Here is a 17,372-nt window from a genome sequence, read left to right on the forward strand (position 1 = left end):
CTCTCTCTCTCTCTCTCTCTCTCTCTCTCTCTCTCTCTCTCTCTCTCTCTCTCTCTCTCTCTCTCTCTCTCTCTCTCTCTCTCTCTGTGTTACTACGTCTGCCTGCTCCTCTCGGTCCTTGCATATTTTCATTCACACACATGCTCACTCACTCACATGCTTGCACTAACTCACTCACTCACTCACTCACATGCACGCACTCACTCACTCACTCGCTCACATGCACGCACACATGCACACACACACACATGCACGCACATTTTAGAAGTCGTTCCGGAAGCTGAACGAATACATTGCCCTTCGTGTTGCTGCCAAGGGCAAACTGGTATGGGCAATAGCCAGCGTGATACCACTCACCCACCCAGGCGTGCATCCGTCCATCTGTCTATCCACCCACCAATGCATCCATTCGTGGAGCACCTGCACACCTCACATTCTGTTTCGCTCCTGTGCCCTTTGTCCCCTACAGTACAGCAATCGTATATTCTACCTTGCCCTTCCCGCCCTTCCCATCATCGAGACCGTCACGGAACATCTCAGCAAACACTGCCAGACACAGGTCGCAAACACAAGCGCAAGGCTATAGTTGTTGGCACAATATGCTTTGTCATGGCCATGAGTGCATGTACACTTGTTAACATGGATGTGTCTGACCGATTGCACGTGCACACGTGCTTGCATGTATGTCAAGAAAATTCGCCTATTCTCTTCACTCACGTGGTGGTGCGTCTTTGACAACAGTTTGGGCGGACGCAAGTCGTGGCGAACAAGTCCCTCAGCTCGGTGAGTCGTGGTGTGTTGCCAACTTCAAGTTTGCATGATGCAAAAATCTTGGAATTGTTGTCAGAAACAGGTATGGGTTGTCAGTCTCCGTACTCTTACGCACATACCTGATGCGCTCTTCTGTATCGCCCTGTCCGCCACACAGGATTTGTTGCGCGGCTTCGAGGAGGAGCAGATTTGCCGCATGGATCATTCTCGCCCAAAAGAGATGGCACAGAACTGGCAGCTCGTGCTTGAAAGGCTTAGCAGCAAGCAGGACAGTGCAAGGAAAGACAAGAAGGAAGGGGTGGCACCTACACTCGCTCGGCTGGAAAGGTTTCTTGCACAGACTGAGTTGGCTGACAAGGTGAAGGACAGAGTCAGGGCCATCGCCAACAGCACTTGTGGGAAGAAAGTGAGGTGAGTGTGAACGAAGTCTCACTTTGCATGCGTTGAACCTGCAGAAAATGGTCCCTTGACCATATCTTGTCTTTTGCGCGTGCGTGTGACTTTGCTCTATTTGCTCCCTTGCGTATGTGCGTGAAATTGCACGACTCTGACGCAACGAAATGTTTTGCTGTTGCTCAATTACTTGTCCTTGTGTGGCTTTCTTTCTTCTTTCTGTGGAACGCGATGGAATACAGCTTTGCTCAAGATCACATGGGCGACAATGGCGTGCGCGTGGTAGCCGAGGCTCTCCGAAGCAACACGTGCATCGAGTGGCTTGAGTGCGTGATATTGCACAGCCGCCATGCACTGGATTACCTCCTTGTTGCAGGAAAGGGGTATGTCGTCCTCTCCTCCGTTCGTCTGGGTAATGCTCACGCCCTCTGGTATCCCCTGCATGTTCACTTTTCGTGCAAACAGGTTGGACAGCAATCGCATCAGCGACGACGGCGCAGTGGCGTTGGCGGAAGTGCTAAAGCGCAACGCAACCATCATGACACTTGAGTGAGTGTGGAGTTATCCTTGGTGGCGTGGGCCCAATACACACCGCGTATGGCCCGGTGGAAGTGGCTGTGAACTTGCGTATATCTCGAGTTGGTTTGCTGTGGCGTTAGCGATTGCGCTGTCCTCTGTTACTCCGTCTAATTCGGTGACGTCTCACCGTGTTTCACCACTGGCTGATTGTTTTTCTTGGGGGGGGGGGGTCTTCTTCACAGTCTGAACAACAACCGCATCCGTAATGATGGCGCTGTGGCATTGGCGCAGATGCTGAAGCATAACACAACCATCACGACGCTAAAGTGGGATGCACAGGCGGTTCGGAGCGTGTACATGAACGAACTGGAAGAAGACGTGGACCGTGATAGTGTTGCATTAGCACACTCTGTTTTGTAACTGTGTACAACTGCACATTAACTCATGTGTTTCTTTGCACGTGTACTATCATGTGCATCCTCCTCTGGCAGGTTGGGTTTCAACTCTATCAGCGACGATGGTGCTGTGGCATTGGCAGGAGCACTAGTGCACAACACAACACTTCATGAACTCAGGTGAGTATGGGCTCCCATCCACATATCCTTGGCACAGGATGGTCGTGCCCTGACAACACGCATCTACGCAGTGACTTGAGTGGTGGTGTGAACGATGCCTGTACTGCTACGTTACCCGCGTGGTGTGTGCTTCACTTCTTCCTTGTGTACCGATCAACTGGCGCACGTGAGCATGTTGCATGACATGAAAATTGCCTACTCACCTGGATTGACACGCGTTTTATCTTTGTTCTCTTGCATTACTAACATGTGCACGTTCGCGTGTCAGTCTTTGGCGCAATTATATCGCCCCTGCTGGCGGTGCAGCGCTGGCAGCTGCTCTGAATCAGAATCGCACCCTCAATCAACTCTCGTACGTTGATTGGCCCAGCCCTCCTTGGTCAACTGCTTCTCTTGTGAACTTGCAGTGTAGCCTCAGCGCACCTGCTCAAACTCACGTCACACCATTCCTGCCCTCCAAACCTCAGCCTGGAGAAAAACTCGGCCGCAACTGCCAGCGCTTTTGGGGCCGCGTTGCCCGTGGACCGCGAACTTAACGCAGGAGACTGGTCAGCATGACTGGCATGATTCGTCTTCCTGTGTGCCGTGCCTTGTCATGTATCATTCCCAGCCTGTCAGATATCCTTTCACTGTTGTGCCACAATGCTTGCGTCATGCACAGGGTTCTGGATAATGAGGGGGAATCAGCCTTCAATGAAGCACGCAAGGAGAAGATGCAGCAGCACGTGAACCTGTTTCTCGTCTGCAAGAGTGGCGATACCAAAGCGTTGATCTCCCTCATCAATCAAGACCATGCACCCGTCAACCAACAAGACGAACAGGTGCGTATGCGTGTATTATGATTGTCCTCTGCTTGCTCCTTCATGTTTCGTGTTCACCGTGAATGAATTGTTCTCACCTCTCTTTTCTCACCACTTATGTACTCAACGCAGGGCGACGCCCCGCTGCACGTCGCCTGCAGGCACAAACACCTCGCCATTGTGAAGCTGCTGCTAGACAAGGGCGCAGACACTTCCGTCAAGAATGCGAAAGTGGGATTTGTTTCGGGCTGATTCCTGAAGTGCAACCGTTGTCTTGCCTTGCGCTGGCCACTTCTGTCTGCCTGCTTCCCTTCTCGCCTCACCCCATGCTACTCTATCTACATCCTAACATACGCAGGGAGAGACGCCCTACGATGTGGCGACAGCTAGCGGCCACGTTGCCATCATTAGCATTGAAGCCCTCAAGCCAGACAGCAAGCCTCAGCAGCAGCAAAAGGAGAAAGGCCCACCTGCGCCAGCCCCTTTCGCCAAATCAAAACGAGGCGGAGAGGCAGCGCAAGGCGTGAGTGAGGCAGAAAACTTGCATACTTGAAAGCAACGTGGGTGTTTGTGCGCATCTCCTCGCTTACCTCTTTCATGGCTTTCATACTCTGTTCCCCAGCACAATGTCTCACACCACCGCATCACCATGCCTTGCTCTGCCTGCACCAGCCCGAGAAGGCGCGCAGGGAGCGTCTCCAGCAGCGCATGCGGGAGGTCGTTGCGCGCTTCAACGCCACCATGGCGGGCAGGGCCAAGCTCATCTTCATTGGCCAGGGGCGCGCCGGCAAGACCAGCACGTTCCACTCACTCATGGGCCACACCTTCAACAAGCATGAGCACTCCACGCCTGGCGCCGCGACCGCCGACCTCGCCGTCATTGTCGAGTCCATGGACATCCATGACTGGCAGGTGCGTCAGCTAAGCTTATGCGTTTCTGTGAAATGTGCGACGCATGCGTGAAGGGAAGTGTCGTGAGTGACTCGTGATTTGCAATGCGCAGCACAGCGCAAACACACACACACACACACACAACCTTGCTTCTCCTCCTCACCTTTGCAGGAGCTGGATGCGGAGATCTCGGAGCTGATGCGCAGTCTCTGCGGCACGGCGCTGGCGCAGGACTCCGGCGTGAACTTGCAGATGAAGCAGGCGATGATGAAGGCGAAAGCCGACCTGGAGAGCCGAATCGTTCGGTACCAGCAGCAACAGAAGCAGAGCGAAGCACTGAAGACCAGGCCAAGGGCAAGGACTACCAATCTGAAGCAGAAGGCAACCCCGAAGGAAACACAGTCACAGCAACCATTCCATGAGTCACCAACGATCGTCCCCGAGCCCACCAAGGCGTCTCATGCCCCAGCATCTGCATCCAAGCAGCAGGTCACAATCGGTCCTTCCAGCAAAGGTGATACTGCTTCCCACGACAACGAAGAACACGGCAGCCGCGCCACCGCAACCGGCATGTCTACGGAGGAGATGGAGAAGGCGATCAAAGAGCTTAACGTGGATGCCGTCATGGGCGAGGGCAAAGCACGGGTCACTTTCAAGGTGTTTGACTTGGGCGGCCAGTCCACCTTCTACATCTTCCACCCTTTCTTCCTCACAGAGTGAGTGCGGCAGTGCGTGTGTACGTGTGTGTGTGCGCGTGTGTCTGTGTGTTTGAGTGTGTGTGCGTGTGTGTGCGTGCATTGTGTGTCTGTGTATCTGTATGTATGTATGTATGTGTGCGTGTATGTGTGTGTGTGTGTGTGCGTGTTTGCCTGCTTGCAGTCCCTCCACCACCTCTCCTCCATTCACCTCTCCCTTCATCACCGCACACACACACACACACACACACACACACACACAGGGCAAGGACTACCAATCTGAAGCAGAAGGCAACCCCGAAGGAAACACAGTCACAGCAACCATTCCATGAGTCACCAACGATCGTCCCCGAGCCCACCAAGGCGTCTCATGCCCCAGCATCTGCATCCAAGCAGCAGGTCACAATCGGTCCTTCCAGCAAAGGTGATACTGCTTCCCACGACAACGAAGAACACGGCAGCCGCGCCACCGCAACCGGCATGTCTACGGAGGAGATGGAGAAGGCGATCAAAGAGCTTAACGTGGATGCCGTCATGGGCGAGGGCAAAGCACGGGTCACTTTCAAGGTGTTTGACTTGGGCGGCCAGTCCACCTTCTACATCTTCCACCCTTTCTTCCTCACAGAGTGAGTGCGGCAGTGCGTGTGTACGTGTGTGTGTGCGCGTGTGTCTGTGTGTTTGAGTGTGTGTGCGTGTGTGTGCGTGCATTGTGTGTCTGTGTATCTGTATGTATGTATGTATGTGTGCGTGTATGTGTGTGTGTGTGTGTGCGTGTTTGCCTGCTTGCAGTCCCTCCACCACCTCTCCTCCATTCACCTCTCCCTTCATCACCGCACACACACACACACACACACACACACACACACACACCAGGTACGCGGTGTACCTGCTGGTGTTCTCCATGAAGGACCTGCTGCACCAAGATGAGAGCAAGCGAGCTGAATCGTGGGAGTTTATGGAGCACTGGCTCTCCTCTCTCCACCTCCACGCCAAGGGCGCACCCGTCCTCATCGTCGGCACGTTTGCTGACAAGATTATCGAGCGGAAGCAGCACGAGGCCATCTCACGCGACATCTACAGCCGCTTGCGCCACAACCCCGCTTTCCCTGGCGTCATTCACAACGACAAACACGGCCTGTGGTTCTGGCCCGTCGACAACACCAAGTCTATCAACGACACCATGATCCAGGACCTGCGCCAGACCATCTCCTCCACAGCACTGGCGCAGGAGTACGTGAGCCAGGAAGTGGCCGTCCCTTACCTCCACCTCTTCGACAAACTCCACGCCATCGCCCGCGACGAGAAGCGACCTCTGCTTACGTTTGACGAGGTGGTGGACATTGCGCGCACGTGTGGGCTGCGCACGCGTGACGAGACGAGAGCCTGCCTGCAGTTCCTGCACCTGTACTCAATGGTGCTGTGCTATGACCACGTGCCAGGCATGGAGGACTATGTGATCCTGAGTCCGCAGTGGGCGGTGGACACGATGGCCCGCGTCATCCGCAACTTTGATCTGCACCGCGATGTGCGCGATGGCGAGGCGAGGGCCGTTGGCGCACAGCTGTGGGACGACCTGGTTGACCGTGGCATCCTGCATCGCCGCCTGCTGGATGTGCTGTGGAACGACGTGGACAGCAACTTGGTACTGCCATTCCTGTGCTTGATGATGCAGTACGGGCTGTGTGTTGAGTACTCTCCACCCAAGCTGGTGGACAGTCGCAGAGCACTCGCACGCACCAACTCTGGCCACGGTGACAACGCTACAGCCAAGGGCAGCAAGGGCAGCAGTCCCGGGCACCAGCAGTACCTGGTCCCTGCCATCCTGCCGATGACGATTCGCCACAACAACAGCGAGATGGCATCCGTGTCACTTAGCACGACGGCAGCACAGCAGGTCAACCCATACGTTGGTTATGAAGAGAAGACAGCCTACGTCACCTTCAGCCTGAAGCAGTTCAAGCGAAGTGCGAGCGTGCGAGTTGAAGATGTGCAACAAGCGTCATTCCTGCCAGAGGGGTTGTTCACCGTTGTGCTGGCCCATGTGATGATGCATGCACAGCACGGTGCATCACAGGAGCCCAAGCTGAGCCGCACCCACGCCGTGTGCTTCATGGAGTCCACCAAGCTGGAGCTGCAGCTTGTGCCGGCTGTTGGCGGCATCAAGATGAAGATCACGAGTGCACAGCCACGTGCTGTGCTGCACATGCTGCACAGCATGATCAGCGAGGCCGCCAGAGAGCGCTACCCCGAGCTGAAGAGCAGCCTGCTGCTGCCGTTCGACGACAAGACGCTGCTGTTCTTCGAGGACATGCTGCACCACCACAAGCGCAAGCAGGACATGTGGGTGGACGAACAGCTGCTGTCACCCGATGACCTGGTCACCAAATACGGCCCTCTTCTGCCCGTCCTTGGCCTGCAGGACAAGTACGACGTCTTCATCAGCTACAGGTGAGACGTGTGTGTGTGTGTGTGTACGTGTGTGTGTGTGTGCGTGTGTGTGTGTCTGCCTGCCTGTCTGTCTGTCTGTCTGTCACTTCCATCCACCACCACTGCTGCTCCACACCACTCCACCTCACATCCCCCTTCTCCCGCCGCCACCATCACCACCTCAGGCAACGCGCCAGCAGTGGGCTGGTGATGGCGCTGCACCCGCGCTTGGAGCAGCGCAACCTGGTTGCGTTCCTGGACGCCAACAACCTGGAGACGGGCCTCAACTTCAAGTTGTCGTTCATGACGGCGATTGGGCTGAGTCTGGTGGCCTGCCCCATCGTCTCTGCTGCCACCATCATGCAGATGAGGCAGCTGCAGCACAGCGACTACTGCGACAACGTGCTGCTGGAGTGGATGACGATGCTGGCGCTGCGCGAGTACCAACGGGCGCACGAAGAAGATGAGGAGCAACATGCCAAGATTCGCCTTCACCGCGTCGTGCCTGTCATTGTTGGCAGCGCATGGCACAATGTGAACGACAGCAGCATGAGCAAGGCCGAGGTGAGCGAGTACGACTCGTTTGACCGCCTGAAGCGGCTGACAACGAAGCTGCCGGATGTTGTCAGCAAGGAGACGGCAGCAGCCCTGGACCAGTACTTTTCGCAGGTGCTGCACTTACCACCACCACAGCAGCACAAGAGCGTGCGCGAGACTGTGCTGTCGCTGTTTGACATTGACGCCGTGGTTGTATTGGACGCCACTGAGGACCGCACGTCGCAGCTGCGCGACATTGCAGAGAAGGTGCGCCAAGTTGTCGTCTCTGCCAGGAGTGACGAGCAGGCAGGGAATGGAGCAGCAACTGCACGTCGTTCCACGCAGGTATGCGTGCTGTGCTGTGCCCTTTGCACATGTGTTTGCATACATGCACGCATGCTCAATCTCTTCCTCTTCCACCACTTGGCGCTCACGCTGTGCTTCACGCACCCGCTTGGTAGCCTATCCTGCAATCGTCCTTGTCATACTCCACCACTGCCACAACTCCTGCTCCACCACCACCTGCCACCCCATTGGCCTCTTCCTCCTCCTCGCCATTTGAGCCCGAACTGGCGGCATGGCTCACACAACACTCGCTGCTGCCACACGTAAAGCAAGCGCTGGTGGAGCACTGCATCGACTCCCTGGAGGTGCTGGTGGGGGTCGTGCGTGAGGGCTTACTCACCACACAGGCACTTGTTGCAAGCGGCGTGCCGATGGGTGCTGCGTTTAAGCTGGTGCAAAAAGCGAAACGTAGTGCGGATGGCAATGCATAGGGTCAAACACGCGTTCCCACTTCTATTTTGGCTTGTTCTGTTCGTGCGTACTTGAGTTCTTGTTCCCGCTTCCTCCTGAATTCACGTTCACATGTTGACGTTGTGTTCATACACAGCCATGTTGATTTCTTTGAACTCTTGCGGTTGGATTCCATTTCTCTTGCTTCTTGCCTTCTCGATTTTGCTTTGACATGAAGAAACTGACAGCAGACACCCTTACGAAAAAGCACAAGTTTACACACACACACACACACACACACACACACACACACACACACACACACACACACACACACACACACACACACACACAACATGACGAAGGAGCGTCATCGATTGCTCTTTCGTTTTCCAGCCAACAAGACACGTATCATTGTATGATGTGATCGCTTTGAAAGTGCGACATCTGGCCAGAGCCACTGCCTGTTGGAGCTAGCACAGTTGCGGAGGACGAGGCAGCCGATGTTTGGCAGACTGTCCAATGTGTCGAAGGTGCAATTCTTCAACACGAGGGTATGCACGCCTTGGAAGAATGCAAAATCCGTAATCTCGCACTCACGCAGCTTGCACTTGAAGACATCGTGACAATTGGTGATGGACAGGTTGTTGTCGCTGCCGCGAGTATCACCGTCGTCTGCGCAGCATGAGGATGGAGGCCCGGTTGTCAAGGCTACGCGCTCAATCTGGAGGGTATTGATAGAAGTGAGAGCCAAAGCTCCACAGCACGCGTACAGGTGCAAGTTCTGGCAGTTTGACAGCTGGCCGAACAGCGGACAGTACATGATGCGAAGGTATTTCCGACCCGAAAGCAGGTGAACGTCGTGTAGGGGTCGAACGCCGGTGCCATGCAAGGTCAGCCACTGCAGAGCAGACCCAAGCCACGCGCAGCGCAGCTCCCCTTCCACCCGGGCGTGCAGCTTTCGCACACACCCAGGCACGGGCCCGTCCACGCTGGCTCGCTCCACGCACACGTGGACGCTGTCAGGAACAACACAAAGGTCGGTGACGCCTCGCACGCAGTAGCAGAGAATCAGCCTGTCAGCGCGACGGCCAACGTCTGCAAGGAACGAGCGTGGCAGCGTTGTCTGTGGAAGGCGGAGCACCACCACGTCTGCGTGCTCAAAGTCCAGCAGCCGGGGCAGGGCGTTGGGCGTTGCATCACCAATTACAAGTCGCTTGACGTGAGACGGAGAAGTGAACCGCGACACCTTTGATTCCATGTCGAGGACGATGTGCGTGGCGTTGGGGAGGTGCAGCACGTCAGGGACGGCCACCATGCTCGACAGCTTGACGTGCGTGGCGCTCAGAGTGGTGGTTCTCAGCTGTATGTTCTGGAGATCGACGATACGCGCTGTTTCAATGGGCGCCTCACTGTTTATCACGTGGCCCCCGTTGATGGCGAGCGCCTGCACGGTTTGCAGTGGTGCCAGGTCAACGCGATTGCTGTTGCAACAAGAGAGAGTGATCGCTGATACTCTCGCCAGCGCACCCACGTCCATAACAGAGGTGTTGTTGCCGAGCTCCACCAAGTGCACATTGTCGAGATGCCCGCGAATGGTGCGCTGCTGCTTTGTGTACCAAATAACGTGGTGCACGTCATGCAGCGTGACGTGACCAATCTCAGCATGGCGCGCAAGAATCTTGAGATTGGTGATGCGCGTTGCGGTGAGGGCAGACAGCGAATTCCGGATGGTCAGACGCACAGTCTGTGCACAAACGTGGCCCAAGTGCACGCTGCACAGGTCATGCATTCGATCAGCCTCGGCTTGAGTCGACAAGCACGCCGAAAGCGAGTACAGCGCCGGCGAAGGTGCGCACAAGGATACTTGACTCACTTGCCGCTGCGCTGGTTGTGGTTGTTGCGGTTGTCCGTCAGGCTCCGCGCGAGGCCTTGCTCTGTGTTGCCGTGACGGCTGTTCCATCACATGGACGGGTTCACTCGAAAGGCAGCCGTCGTTGGTGGAACGTGTGTGCCATCTTGCACCGCCAGCCAACGCCACTCCCCATGAGCTAAGGTCGTCGAGAGAAGCAAAGGACATCCGTCCACAGTGCCCAAACTCGCGCCAGAAATCTCCTTGTCTTCTTCTTCTTGAAGTTGAAGCCAGCATGCGGTGAAGGAAACTGCACCTGCTGTCCCACGTTGCTCCCAGCCAGCAGTACACCAGAGCACCAGAAAGCGATTTTCTAGCCACGCGGCATGCTCGACACCAGGGTCGTCATTATATCTCCGGTGTAATGAGGTGTCGCTTGTCGTTCGTGACATTGCGGTGTGAAACGCCGTTGCCGTTGCCGCTGTTGTGATAGTGGTTGTGGTTGTGGGTGCCGTTGCTCTCTGGACGAGGCACTGGCTGCACTTAAGTCGGCGCAGGGTGTGCTGGTGGCGGCGGTGGGGCCGGCACACCCCGAGGCGGCGGCGGTGGCGAAGGAGATGCGGAGGATCAGGGCACTGCAGCAGGATGGGGTGGGGGAGGGTGTGGTGGTGGGGGATGTGGTGGGGGATGGCAAAGCGGAGAAGGAAGGGGAGGTGGTGATGCATGAAGAGGAGCTCGATGCGGAACATGGGGAGGAGACGAGGGATGGGGACAAGCCGCGAGAGGAAGAGAAGCAGCAAGAAGAAGAGGAGGAGGAGGTGGTGATGCAGGTGAAGGAAGGGGACAACGAAGAAGAGGGGAAAAAGGAAGAGGAGGACACGGAAATGCACGCCATGATGAAGGCTGCGACCAATGGGGATGAGGATGACAACAAGGATGAGGAGGAGCACAAAGAAAAGAAGTCAGAGGAATCAAAGGGCGACAAATTGGAGCCACAGCAGCAGCAACAGTCACAACAGCACGTGTCCGGTGGAGTGTTGCAGCTTGAGGGCCACGACAATGTCGCGGACACCAGCACTGACGATGTCACGCCAACGTCAAGCGCAGGAACACGGGGCAGCTGGAGACGCGCAAGTCACGCGATGCAGTCATGTTGTGTCCTCATGTGACATTGTCGTTTTGGATGTGAATGAGCGTAGAGGTAGGCGTGTGTGTGAGTGTGTGTGATTGTGTGTTTGTGATTGTAAGCGACTCGGAGCACTTGATTGTGTGATTGTGATTGTGCTTGTAAGCGACTCGGAGCACTTGATTGCATGTGCCTGGCCGGGTTAAACGTTGTTGTGAACCATTTACATTGTTGATTGATTGATTGAAAGTTAGAAGAAGAGAAGTATAGAACGTTGCTTTTAGAGAACAACAGCAAGAACAAGAAGGTGAGACGTTTGCGTTTATCGCTCGTATCATACATACACACACGCCACAAATGAGCGTGTCAGCGGGGTGAGAGGCTGCCGTGTGAGAGGTCCTCAAACGTCGGGCGGGACGTCGCACTCTGCGCCATGCACGTGAGCGACAAGTCCTGGTACCACTGAGGCACATCAACGTGTCCTGTTATTGGTGTAAATGGAAGGCGCGGGTGTGTTACGTGAGAGAACATGTGTGGTGTGAGTGTGTGACAGTTGATGCTTGTGTTGAGTGATAGCGTTTGTTGCGACAACACACACACACACACACACACACACACACACACACACACACACACACACACACACACACACACACACACCTACAAGCACCTTGGTAAGAGAGACGCTTTCCCTCGTCCAGGAGGTTGCTGAGCGTCGACAGCAGCGGGCCGCGGTACCCGCTCCCCTTCTCCTGCGCAACGAGATCGGGCACACGCTGTGTCGCCACCTCCCACATGAGCACGCCAAAGCTGAACACGTCCGCGCGCGTGTCATAACGACCGCCAGCCAGCACCTCCGGCGCCATGTACAGCGGCGTGCCCACGCCAGCCGTCATCGTCATTGTGCGCACAGGTCCGCTCGTGGCACCACGACGACCACCACCATTGTTACCACCGTTGTTATCATCGTCGTCGTCATCGTCGTCGTCGTCGTCGTTGCCACCACGAGGGCGCTGGTTGATGGGCGTGGCGTCCACAGGTCGTGTCAAGCACTCGCGAATGGACCCAAAGTCCGTGATTTTGGCGCGCAGGTGTGCAGACACAAGCACGTTGCCGCTCTTCAGGTCTCTGTCGGCGAGGAACAAGTTGATGTGTGAATTTGGTCACATTAAGGCATTGCACGCAACTCCCAGTGAGCAGCACATGTTCTTGTGAAGCACCACACACACACACACACACACACACGCACTCAACTACAAAGCATAAACACACATACGCACACACACGCACTCAACTACAAAGCATAAACACACATACGCACACACACGCACTCAACTACAAAGCATAAACACGCACACATACAAACAAACAAACAAACAAACAAACAAAGCATAAACACGCACGCACAAAGCATAATCACAGAGCACGCGCCCACCCATCTTACCTGTGTGCATGCCCGAGGCCATGGATAAACGCCATTCCGCTTGTGACGTCCTGCAGCAGCTGCAGTTTGAGGTCCCACACCGTGTCCACGGCCCCGTCACCAGCCTCCACAGCAGCGCGTGGGCGGGAGCGCAGCACCTGCTCCATGTTCTGCTGCAACAGGTCCTTGAGCGACCCCATGGCAACATACTCCAGCACCAGGAACGGGCAGTGTGATGTGGGATCACGCCCAGCACCAAAGAAGCGCACCACATTGGGGTGCCGTGTCTTCTGCAGGAACTCCACCTCCTTTTCGAACTCCTTCTCGGTTGATTCATCCATCAGCATCACGCTCTCCTGCATCACCTTGACCGCCACCGTCACCGTGTCCCACTCGGCCTTGAACACCACGCCAAACGCACCCGCAGCAACACGCTTAATCATCCTCAGCTCATCGAACTCAATCTCCCACGCCTTCTTCAGCGCCTCCACCTCCGCCGCCCGCTGGATCAGCAGCACGTGCTGTCGCTGGTTGTCCTCCTGCAGTGAGCGGCGGTACGAGCGCGCGCGCACGACGCACCTCGCAACCAACAGCGTGAGGAGCACACAGGCCGCGCCGCCAACAGCAGAGCCAGCTGCTACCACCACATACGAGGTCGTCTTCCTGCTGCACCGGCCACTCTCATGCAGCTCAAAGCCAGGCGCGCAGTCGCACGAGAAAGCGTAGCCAAGCGTCATCTCTTGGACCAGCGACGTGTCTGTGGTGGCCGGGGTGCCGGTGAGCTGAAGCGTGCAGGCAATTGGCGTGTTGGCCAGCACCAGCAGCTGCGGGCTTGCGCGCGTGGGCAGTGTGCGGCCCTTGCCATCCGCGTGTGCGACGTTGCTGAGCGTCACCACCTCTTTGGCGGTGGGCATCAGGAGCTGTGGGTCGTCCAGCCACAGGTTGTCCGAGAGATCCAGCACAGCGGTTGAGGCGAGGCAGCGCGCTAGTGCAGCGTGGGTGGGGCCGTCCACAGCAAACCCTTGGCCTCGCATGTTGCGTGCAAGCAACATTTCCGTGCCCTCAGTGACGCATGTCCGCGGCGTGGGCACGAGGCTTGTGCCGCTGATGTCAAGCTTGGGCACAGACGGCACAGACAGCGACGTCAGGTGTGGGCAGCCAGACACGTTGAGGCGCTTGAGTTTGCTGAAGACGTTCAGTTCTCGCAGTTCTGGGTTGTTCATCAGGAACAGCATGTCAAGCTCCAGCGGGCACACGTCGAGCTTGGTGAAGGCGGTGTGGATCAACATCAGCTCCTGCGCTTTGGGTGCAAGCATGTCGCACGCCGTCGTGCCGCTCACGCTCGTGCCAAAGCCCGGCCAGCCAAGATGCAAGCTCTGCAGATTCAGGGACGACGTGGACAGCTGGAGCTTCTGCACGACGGTTGCAGGGAGCGCCATCCCAGCGAGGTTGAGGGCCTGTGTCGGCAGCGTCCACGAGCGCAGTGCAGACGGGCCAATGACCGCCTCGCTGTGAAACCCGGGCGCCACGTCCAGGTCCAGCACTGCAAGGCGCGTGAGGCTGACGAGCTGTGTCAAGTTGAACACGGGGATGCGGTGATTGCGCATGATCAGCGCTTCCAGCTGCGTGTTCAGCGGCGGCAGCTTGTGCAGGTGCGGGTTGTCGCTCAGGTCCAACAGCTGCAGCTGTGGCCGGTGCCAAAATGGGGGAATGTGCATGTCCACGTGGGTGAGGTTGTTGAAGGACAGGTAGAGGTGGTATGCGCCACCAGTGGAGAACCGGTCCAGCCGCGTCAGGCGGTTGTGGCTGAAATCGGCAATCTGGACGTAAAGTCCAAGTGTCGTTCCATTGGGCAAGGATGAGATGCGGTTGTCGTTGAGGTACAAGTTGACCAGTGTCACGATATCAAAGACGCGAGCCATGCCGGCTGGGACGCTGGTGATGCGATTGTGGTCGAGGGCCAGGACAACCATGTACTCCAAACCGCTGAGCGCATCGGCGTGCAGCCGCGTGATGTTGTTGTTCTGGAGGTAGAGGTGGGACACGCTTGGAGGGAAGGGTGTGGCGGGGATCTCGGTGATTTCGTTGCTGGCGAGGTTGAGCGTGGATAGCTTCGTCCAGTGTTGAAACACGCGCGGTGGCACCTCGGTCAGGCGGTTGTTGCTGAAGTTTGCCGTCACGACTTCAAGCACGCTGCTCAGGGACGTGTCTGGGATGGAGGTGAGGGCGTTGAAGCTCAAGTCCAGGCTCGCCACGCGTGGGAACTGCGACAAGCCCGCGCCTGCGTCCAGGGACTGGACGAGGCTGTTGGACACGTTCAGGCACTTGAGGTTTTCCAGCGCAGTGTCCGGTGCATTGAATGTGGCGATGGCGTTGCCGCTGAGATCGACCGTCACCAGCGATGCATTGCCCGCAGCGAGCAGCGCACGCGGCAGTTGCGACAGCAGGTTGTCGGAGAGGTCAAGGGCGACGAGCGACGGCAGCGTGAACGCGCGGCCCGTGTCGGGCTCCAGGTCATCCAGGAAGTTGCCGCTCATGTCCAGGACCTCCAGCAATGGCAGTTCAGCCACGGTTGTGGACGGGTCGAGGTAGCGTTCGGTGAACCCGGAGATGTGCAGCTCGCGAAGGTTCACCCACTCGCCCGTGTGCAGGATTCCTTCGAGTATTTGCTGGAACGGCTGCCCAGCGACAACGAGCTGGCACGGGGCAATGAGCGCAGATGTGTTGCGGAAGCATTCCTGCGCGCTGTGACTCTGGGGAAACACATCCCACTCGTCGATGGTGATGGTGAGGGACGCGGCTGGCCCTGACGTGCACTGGCACGCAATGGCTTTGGAGAACTCGCATGTCACGGCTTCAGACACGTTGTGGCAGGCGGTGAGCGCGTCTTGACACTGCTGGACGGCGGCCTCGCTTGCGGGGGCCCCAGTACTGCTGCGTTTGTGCCTGGCCAATAGCTGCTGCTGCTGCTGCTCGCGTGGCTGGGAAAGACGCACATGCTTGCCGCTGGTGGTTGCTTCGCGTGTGGTGTTGGTTGTGGCTTTGCCTGTGGTGTTGGTTGTGGTGTTAGCTGTGGTGTTGCGACTGACGTTGACAACGTTGATGTTGTTAGCGTTGTGTTGGTGGGCGTCGGGGACTTTGTCTTTGGGCTGGCATGATGCCTGATGGAGTTGTTGGAGGGAGAGTAGGTTGACAGTTGGCAGGCCAGCTGCTGTTCTTGCTGCTGCTGGTGGTGGTGGTCTGGGAAGCGGCGGTGATGGGCCCCGATCGAATGGCGTACCAAGCGTTCTCGTCTGTGCGGCGGAGATGAAGGGGACTTGGTACGTCCGTAGCACCTGCTCAATGTCCACGAGTGCCTGGCGTGCTTCAGCGCATGCGTTACTTGAGCTTGGGGTTGCGGCGGCTCGCTGGAACGGTCATGGGTGAGCGGGGCAGCAGCAGCAGCAGCAGCAGCAGCAGCAGGAGGAGGAGGTGTGGTGTAAAGGTGCAACGTGAGCACAGGAATGAGGTCTGAGGCACAGCGTACGAGAATGGGAGGGGAGAAGCCACTGCATGCAGTTGGTTCGCTCAGCGTTCGCGCCACACACACACACACACACACACACACACACACACACACACACACACACACACACACACACACACACACACACACACACACACACACACACACACACACACACACCTTTGTAGTGCGTCAATGCTATCATGCTTCACATCCCATCAACACACTGTTACATTACACTTACGTCGTTGATGATGGGCGCTGCGTGGGCCTGCTCCTGCGCCGTGAAGACGGCGATGCTGACAACGAGCAGCAGCAACGAAGAGTCGGGCAACACCATCGCAGAGTGTTCGGCGGGGTTGTCTGCTGTGTGCTGCGATGGGCACTGGCAGCACGACACGACAAAAACAAACAGAGGCCATGATGGAGGACAGCGCTCCCCTGACTGTTGTGGAGACACTGCGCTCACTGGCGCAGCAACATGGCTTGGACGTTAAGGGCGGCAAGGTGTGCGTGCAGTGTGTGTGTGTGTGTGTGTGTGTGTGTGTGTGTGCAGTGTGTGTGCAGTGTGTTTGGGTGCAGAGAGAGAGAGAGAGAGAGAGAGAGAGAGAGAGAGAGAGTGTGTGTGTGTGTGTGTGTGTGTGTGTGTGTGTGTGTGTGTGATGGAACTGCCCTTGTGATGTGCTGTTGCATTACTGACTGACAGCGGGCATACATGCGGTGAACGATTGCTGCATTGCAGATCCGCCGCACATCGTCGCGGTTCTGTTTCGGTGTCGAACATGGCGACTACAATGGAACAGAGCTCTTTGGCGTCGGGACAGGTGAGTGACCTGCTTGACCACATATGCGCGTGTGTGTTTGGATTCTTGTGTGTGTATGTGCGCGTGTACGTGCTGCGTGTACACCTGTCATGGCGCACGCTCATGCTTCATCTTTGGTGCGGATGCGAAGATCGTTTCATTTGGATGGCATACAAAAGCAACGACAGCAACACGCTGCGACTCGTGAGCCACAACTTCATCGACGATGGCCTCATCTCCGTTGACCTGGGCAAGGTTGGGCGTGTGTGTGTGTGTGCGTGCGTGTGTGTGTGTGTGTGTGTGTGTGTGTGTGTGTGTGT

At 56.8% G+C, this 17,372-nt stretch overlaps 5 protein-coding genes across 5 annotated transcripts in view; 3 read left to right on the plus strand and 2 right to left on the minus strand.

The window, feature by feature from the left end:
• PTSG_05418 (uncharacterized protein) overlaps positions 1 to 8,509 on the plus strand; it is a 9,669-nt gene extending 1,160 nt beyond the window's left edge. Inside the window, exons 3-20 of the mRNA XM_004993935.1 lie at positions 266 to 325; positions 470 to 559; positions 742 to 783; positions 929 to 1,182; positions 1,407 to 1,490; positions 1,630 to 1,713; positions 1,926 to 2,009; positions 2,175 to 2,258; positions 2,527 to 2,610; positions 2,726 to 2,806; positions 2,920 to 3,079; positions 3,191 to 3,289; positions 3,417 to 3,581; positions 3,731 to 3,970; positions 4,121 to 4,665; positions 5,518 to 7,092; positions 7,257 to 7,953; positions 8,070 to 8,509. Coding sequence (XP_004993992.1) covers positions 266 to 325; positions 470 to 559; positions 742 to 783; positions 929 to 1,182; positions 1,407 to 1,490; positions 1,630 to 1,713; positions 1,926 to 2,009; positions 2,175 to 2,258; positions 2,527 to 2,610; positions 2,726 to 2,806; positions 2,920 to 3,079; positions 3,191 to 3,289; positions 3,417 to 3,581; positions 3,731 to 3,970; positions 4,121 to 4,665; positions 5,518 to 7,092; positions 7,257 to 7,953; positions 8,070 to 8,384 — 4,743 coding nt within the window. The 3' untranslated portion in view covers positions 8,385 to 8,509. The remainder of the gene's footprint in view (positions 1 to 265; positions 326 to 469; positions 560 to 741; positions 784 to 928; positions 1,183 to 1,406; positions 1,491 to 1,629; positions 1,714 to 1,925; positions 2,010 to 2,174; positions 2,259 to 2,526; positions 2,611 to 2,725; positions 2,807 to 2,919; positions 3,080 to 3,190; positions 3,290 to 3,416; positions 3,582 to 3,730; positions 3,971 to 4,120; positions 4,666 to 5,517; positions 7,093 to 7,256; positions 7,954 to 8,069) is intronic.
• A 204-nt stretch (positions 8,510 to 8,713) lies between these two features.
• Positions 8,714 to 10,944, minus strand: PTSG_05419 (uncharacterized protein; the record flags this gene model as incomplete). The annotated part of the gene is made up of 2 exons (XM_004993936.1): positions 8,714 to 10,230; positions 10,422 to 10,944. 2 exons carry the CDS (start codon positions 10,942 to 10,944, stop codon positions 8,714 to 8,716), a joined length of 2,040 nt encoding a protein of 679 aa, XP_004993993.1.
• Positions 10,945 to 11,019: 75 nt separating this feature from the next.
• Positions 11,020 to 11,364, plus strand: PTSG_05420 (uncharacterized protein; the record flags this gene model as incomplete). The annotated part of the gene is made up of 1 exon (XM_004993937.1): positions 11,020 to 11,364. The coding sequence occupies one exon, from the start codon at positions 11,020 to 11,022 to the stop codon at positions 11,362 to 11,364; it is 345 nt and encodes a 114-aa protein (XP_004993994.1).
• Positions 11,365 to 11,528: 164 nt separating this feature from the next.
• On the minus strand, positions 11,529 to 16,643 carry PTSG_05421 (TKL protein kinase). Its single transcript, XM_004993938.1, has 4 exons — positions 16,494 to 16,643; positions 12,766 to 16,151; positions 11,992 to 12,449; positions 11,529 to 11,803 (listed from the first exon to the last, which is right to left on the minus strand). The coding sequence occupies exons 1-4, from the start codon at positions 16,587 to 16,589 to the stop codon at positions 11,688 to 11,690; spliced, it is 4,056 nt and encodes a 1,351-aa protein (XP_004993995.1). The 5' UTR covers positions 16,590 to 16,643; the 3' UTR covers positions 11,529 to 11,687.
• A 26-nt stretch (positions 16,644 to 16,669) lies between these two features.
• PTSG_12313 (uncharacterized protein) lies at positions 16,670 to 17,081 on the plus strand (the record flags this gene model as incomplete). The annotated part of the gene is made up of 2 exons (XM_004993939.1): positions 16,670 to 16,756; positions 16,992 to 17,081. 2 exons carry the CDS (start codon positions 16,670 to 16,672, stop codon positions 17,079 to 17,081), a joined length of 177 nt encoding a protein of 58 aa, XP_004993996.1.
• Positions 17,082 to 17,372: the final 291 nt, after the last annotated feature.

Source organism: Salpingoeca rosetta (genome assembly GCF_000188695.1).
Source record: "Salpingoeca rosetta unplaced genomic scaffold supercont1.12, whole genome shotgun sequence".
Lineage (NCBI taxonomy): Eukaryota > Choanoflagellata > Craspedida > Salpingoecidae > Salpingoeca > Salpingoeca rosetta.

Bases quoted from the DNA above. Each gene is read 5' to 3' on its own strand.
- PTSG_05421 (XM_004993938.1), bottom strand. From the start codon at position 16,589: ATGGTGTTGCCCGACTCTTCGTTGCTGCTGCTCGTTGTCAGCATCGCC. The intron at 16,152-16,493 runs GTAAGTGTAATG...TGACCGTTCCAG, and splicing joins CAGCGCCCATCATCAACGAC to CGAGCCGCCGCAACCCCAAG. The intron at 11,804-11,991 runs GTGCTTGTAGGT...CACCAATAACAG, and splicing joins AAAGCGTCTCTCTTACCAAG to GACACGTTGATGTGCCTCAG.